At 38.1% G+C, this 5,710-nt stretch overlaps 1 protein-coding gene across 1 annotated transcript; it reads left to right on the forward strand.

Annotated features, from left to right (window-relative positions):
• The first annotated feature begins 201 nt into the window (after nucleotides 1-201).
• Nucleotides 202-4,213, forward strand: LOC149217496 (disease resistance protein RML1B-like). The gene is made up of 4 exons (XM_089390233.1): nucleotides 202-740; nucleotides 858-1,995; nucleotides 2,114-2,233; nucleotides 2,531-4,213. The coding sequence occupies exons 1-4, from the start codon at nucleotides 202-204 to the stop codon at nucleotides 4,211-4,213; spliced, it is 3,480 nt and encodes a 1,159-aa protein (XP_089246359.1).
• The last annotated feature ends 1,497 nt before the right edge of the window (nucleotides 4,214-5,710 follow it).

Genomic DNA, 5,710 nt, shown 5'->3' on the forward strand with positions numbered 1-5,710 from the left:
AGTCCAAAAAATAAGTATGGAGGAAATCACCGAGCAAGGCGCACTCTCTATTGTGGGGATTTTTTTGGTTAGTGCTGTCTGCCTGCGAGTAATTTTACCGAATAAACCTTCTGGCTGCTTGTGCGTATTTGTGTCATTCTGATTCTTAGTTCATTCTTGTTTATGTCATCCTGACTCCACCAATTTCCAAATCCAATTCCCATGGCAGATCAACTAACCACCCAGTGTCAAAACGCTGCCGCTGCTTCTTCCTTCACGCCCCCTTTTTCTGCATCCACTTCTTATCACCATTACCACGTTTTTATTAACCATCGCGGGCCTGATGTGAAAAGCACCTTCGCCACCAGTCTGTACCGTCGCCTCATTTCCCACGGATTGCAAGTCTTCCTCGACAAGCCCGAACTGCAGGCTGGACACAATATTACATCTCAGATAGAAGCTGCTGTTCGAGTAGCCTCTGTCCATATAGCCATTTTATCTGCGACCTATGCCGAATCCAGGTGGTGCCTGGATGAGCTGGTCCTCATGGTGGAGTCCAAAGCTATTATTCTTCCGGTCTTCTATAAAGTGAAGCCCTCGGAGGTCAGGTGGACGGGCAAAGATAAAGATGGACCGTACGCTAAAGCCCTACGTATCCACGAAGAGAAGCAGCGGTACGACTTGCAGACTATTCAGACTTGGCGAAACGCCCTTCATCATGTCGCGAATATAAGCGGCTTTGAACTGCAGGAGGGTAATGGGTAAGGATATCCACTGTCTCGATCCATATTAGTTCTAAATCTGTTGCATTGAAGCATACATCACATCTCAAGTATGCTTTTGTCATTACTTACTTTACTGTCTTAATTAATATTCAGGGACGAGGGCGAAGAGAGACTCTTGGAGGAGCACGAAGAGGAGCTGTTGGAGAAGGTCGTGCAAGCCGTGTTGAAAAATGTTGCAATGCCATTGGATGTGGCAAAATATCCAACTGGTTTGGCGGAAAAGTTACAAGACCTTGAAGGGACACTGCGACTGCATCAGGACGACCATGTGGAGGTCAAGGTTGTGGGGATTGTGGGCATCGGTGGAATTGGAAAGACGACGCTGGCCAAAGAACTTTTCAATCGTAAGAGGTCAGATTATGATAGATCCTGCTTTCTATTTGATGTGAGGGAAAATGCAAATAGAATGTCTCTAAATAATTTACAAAGCAAACTCATTAAGGACTTGAAGGATGGAGATATCAAAATTGAGAGGTGGGAAGAAGGTGTGGAGATACTTAAAAAGAATCTCTCAGCTTGTGACGCACTCATAATATTAGATGATGTAAGTCATGTGGATCAACTGGATCCTTTCTTGCCAATTAAGCATGTCCTTCATCCCAAGAGCTTGATTTTGGTTACGTCTAGGGACAAGCATATCCTTAGAAGTGCAGGAATTGCAGAGTCGTCAATTTATCAGTTACCAGGCCTCAATATAGCACACTCCCAAGAGCTGTTTTGCTTGCATGCCTTTTTCCAGCCATATCCACTACCAGGATTTGAAAATCTTGTACATGGGTTTTTAAAGGCATGCCATGGTTTGCCTCTATCATTGAAAGTTTTTGGGGCGCTTGTTTGTGGACAGGACAAACTTTACTGGGAAGAGCAACTGAATGGACTTCACCAAACATTACCTACAGAGATAGAAAGGAGTCTTAAAATTAGTTACGACTCTCTCAATCATGAGGAGCAACAAATATTTTTAGATATCGCCTGTTTTTCGATAGGAAAAGACAAGGATACATGGGTAAGAATATGGAGGGGTTCAGGATGGAAGGGTTTGGTAGGGTTTCAAAATCTGCTCAACAAGTGTCTTGTCGAGTTGGATGATGAAAATAGAATAAGAATGCATGATCACCTCATAGATTTGGGAAGAGCTATTGCGGATTGTCCAGAATTATTACCGCGTCGTCTTTGGCGACCCATAAAGAATCTTCACCATCTTCATGAGTTGTTGCAACAATCATCCTCTGTAAGTGTTTGAGCCATCCTAACCGTTGAATGTCTAAACAACTTTCGGTATTTTTTATTCAAAATAGTCCGCCACACATTATGTTAATAATAGTTTATTGTTCTCAAAGCACAAACAGGTGATAACAGAAGTGCGCGGATTTGTGATGGCTCCTTGGTACACCTTTATTGGGGAGGATGAAGAGGAAGTGTTCCATTCAGAATTAGAATTTCCCTTGAATACAAGTTCCAGTCAAGAGGTCTGAGGAATCAGGAAATTGCAACTTCTTGAAGCTGAAGGCAACTTTGAAAGCATCTTGACTTCGGTGCGGTCACCAAAACTCATATGGCTCCGTTGGAATGCGTCGATCTACTCATCACTGCCTTCTTGGATTCCATTGCGCGATTTAAGAGTTTTAGAAGTGTTCGGTTGGGAATTGAAGAGATTGTGGCAATCTCGATCTGAGGTACGTAGATATAGATGCAGCAATTTGCAGAGCGAGAATCCTCTTATCTTTTGAATTTCTTATATAATCGAAACGTACTTAACATTGCAGGCACCTCTCCACTTGCGGGAATTAAATATTGAAGCTCCACTTTCCGAGTTTCCAAAGTCATTAAGGTCGCTGAAGCACCTAGAAAAGATTGTACTGAATTGTCAGCGATTGTTGACATACGCAGATCTAGCAATGCTACCAGAAGAATTTTGTTATTTGAGATCCTTGAGATATCTAACCCTCATAGGGTGCCCAAAATTGCAGCTTCTTCCAATTTTATTTGGGAATCTAAAAAAGCTCGAATACGTCCATCTGTCCAAGTGCAGCAGTTTGGAAATGCTTCCAGATTCTTTTGGTAATCTAACAAATCTTCAACACATCAATCTGACAGACTGTGGAAGTTTGAAAATGCTCCCAAATTCCTTTGGGAATCTGGTAAATCTCCAACACGCCAATTTTTCTAAGTGCAGCAATTTGGAGATGATTCCAAATTCTTTTGGGAATCTAACAACTCTCCAACATATCAATCTCACACTGTGCGGAAGTTTGAAGATGCTTCCAGATTCGTTTCAAAATCTGAGAAATCTCCAAACCATGAATCTGACATTGTGCAGAAGTTTGAAGATGCTTCCAAGTTCCTTTGGAAATTTAAAAAATCTTCAATACATCAATCTTTCTAGGTGTAAAAGTCTGGAAACGCTTCCAAGCTTTCAGGGAAATCTATTGCAACTTAGACATCTACATTTGAGTGATTGTTTGAATTTGACTCTTTCCACACTTGGAGATATCACCACTCTTGAATGTTTAGATCTATCAGGTTGCCTCCAAATGGAGTTATTGCCTTCCCAGGTTGGAAGTCAACAGTCTTTGAAAAAGTTAAATTTGTTCCGTACAAACATCAAAGATTTACCTAGTACTATTGTGTGCCTGAGCAATTTGGAACTTCTGATGTTAGGAAGCCCTTTGTTGGGAGCGCTGCCATCTTTGTTTGGAAACCTAAGTGCATTGAAGGAATTGTGGCTCCATGGATGCCCGCAATTGAAATGTTTGCCAGATTCAGTTTGCATGTTGAGTCAGTTGACAAGGTTGAAAATAACTGAATGTGGAATACAATACTTACCACCAGATCTCATGAACATGAAGAGCCTTGAATTATTAAAGGTCACCAGAAGTCCTCTCCGGCAACTACCATTCAAAAGGGTTAAAGGAGAAACAGAATCATTGTTCACTACGCCGAGAATGAAAAAAATGGAGAGTAAATTGGATTCTCCCATTGATACAGTCATGGTTGAGTTCAAGGAGTTGGAGTTGTGTTGCACAGAAATAACGGAGGTATCCTTTTCTCGAGGTATATGTCCCAACCTTCAAATTCTCAGGATAAAGGGTTGTAAGAAATTGGTGGAGATTGGAGCATTGCCAACAACACTAATAACTCTGGATTTAAGGTGTTGTCGTGCATTGGGTGAAATAAGAGCGCTATCTTGTGGTCTTGCAAAACTTGAAGAGCTGGACATAAGAGGGTGTAATAATATTAAAGTTGAGGATCTGAAAGGTTTCGAAACTTTGATATCTTTGAGGAGATTTCAGACTTCTGTATGGCCCGACTTAAAAAGCATGCCAGCTTTACCCCAACTGACGACAGTCTGCACAGATGATTTTGGTGATTATGATCATGATGTATATGAGTATTATGATGATGATTATTTTGTTGAAAACAAATCGTTCCGGTTTTGCCGGGAATGAAAGAATGTAAAGAAATTCTGTAGTATCATTTTTGGCTCCCTTTCATTTTGATGTTTAAAAAATGGTCCTATGTCAACTGTTCTACATTTTAGAGGTGTTCGGACATTTATTTTAGGAATATGTTGAAATCATAAGTGTATTTGTGAATTTTATAAAATTTGAATATTCTTATACCATTTAAATATCTCAAAAAATTTGAAATTATAATTTTGAAAAATAGATTTTAAACTAATAAAAATATTGTTCGAACAAGAATTGTTTCACCAAATTTCAATTAAAAGTTTCAAAAGTAAAATTGTTACATAATGTTTATTTGGTATTTTTTAATGGAGTTGTTTATTTTTGGAATAGGTGAAAAAAATTAAGGTGAAATCTTGATTTGTGTTATTTAAACTGAGTTTTTGCCTTGCTTTTTTTTTTGACTGTATATATAGATTCAGCACCCTGAAAAACCCCTATGACACTTAAATAGTGTAAGGGTTATCCATCAAATTTATGATTTCAATAAATTCCTGTCATGTATTAAGGAAATTAGACCAGAAAAACCTATAAAAAAAACTTCCAAAATCACTGTGCAAAACCATCCAGAACTATCCAACTCCCCGTAAAGCATGGTTAACTCTTTTTCGGGGAATATAACCTTTTGCTAAAGATAGTGGATAGATATTCAACAAGCTTAATAAAACATGCTATGCAAAATAGAATCCCCATCGACATCACACAATCACAGTGGGACACTGGGACGTCACCAGCTCTCGAAGTTTGTCGGCCTTTCCCTGGTACGACGTGGTAGTCAAATTGTTTTAACCTTGCACGATTTGTTCAAATTAGTTTTACTATGCAGTAATCCTTTGTTTTGTAAAAATAAATTCAGAGGTATAAAATTGGGAAGGTTGTTAACATTGGCCGTGTTAAATTGATTTTTAATAAAATAAATGCTTTGTTAATTTTTGAAATTTCTTTTTTTTTAAGTATGATTTTATTTGGTAAATAATAATTGAAAAAATGTTATATATAAAATTGAAATTAAAAATTAATAAAAAATTTATGAATATATTGAGATTATTTTCAAGAATATTATAAAGAATATTAACATTTTTCTATATATATTTTTTCTAGTACGAAAAAACCATAATGTATTATATTATAGGATCAAAATATAGATATTGACATTATTACTCTTTATCCATTTACCATTTACAACATACCATCCATTTGGGAAAGCATATCATGCTTCCCAATCCTAGAAACCATAAAGCACTAAATACATCATTTGAAGAGTCAAATGTCCCAGAACTCTTCAGAAATTGTGAAAGAAGGTAGACAAAGGTAAATCAACCAGCGATACGACGAATGAGAATATACATGGTGAAAGAAGGTAGACAGAGGTAAATCAACCAGCAATACGACCAATGAGAATATACCAATGAGAATATACATGGTGTATGAGAATACCTCCTCATATCTGTACCAATGATACGACCAATGAGAATATAC

This window comes from Pinus tabuliformis, chromosome 1_1, assembly GCF_031772625.1.
Source record: "Pinus tabuliformis cultivar Carrire ecotype Pingquan chromosome 1_1, CPIR1, whole genome shotgun sequence".
In the NCBI taxonomy this organism is placed as follows: domain Eukaryota; kingdom Viridiplantae; phylum Streptophyta; class Pinopsida; order Pinales; family Pinaceae; genus Pinus; species Pinus tabuliformis.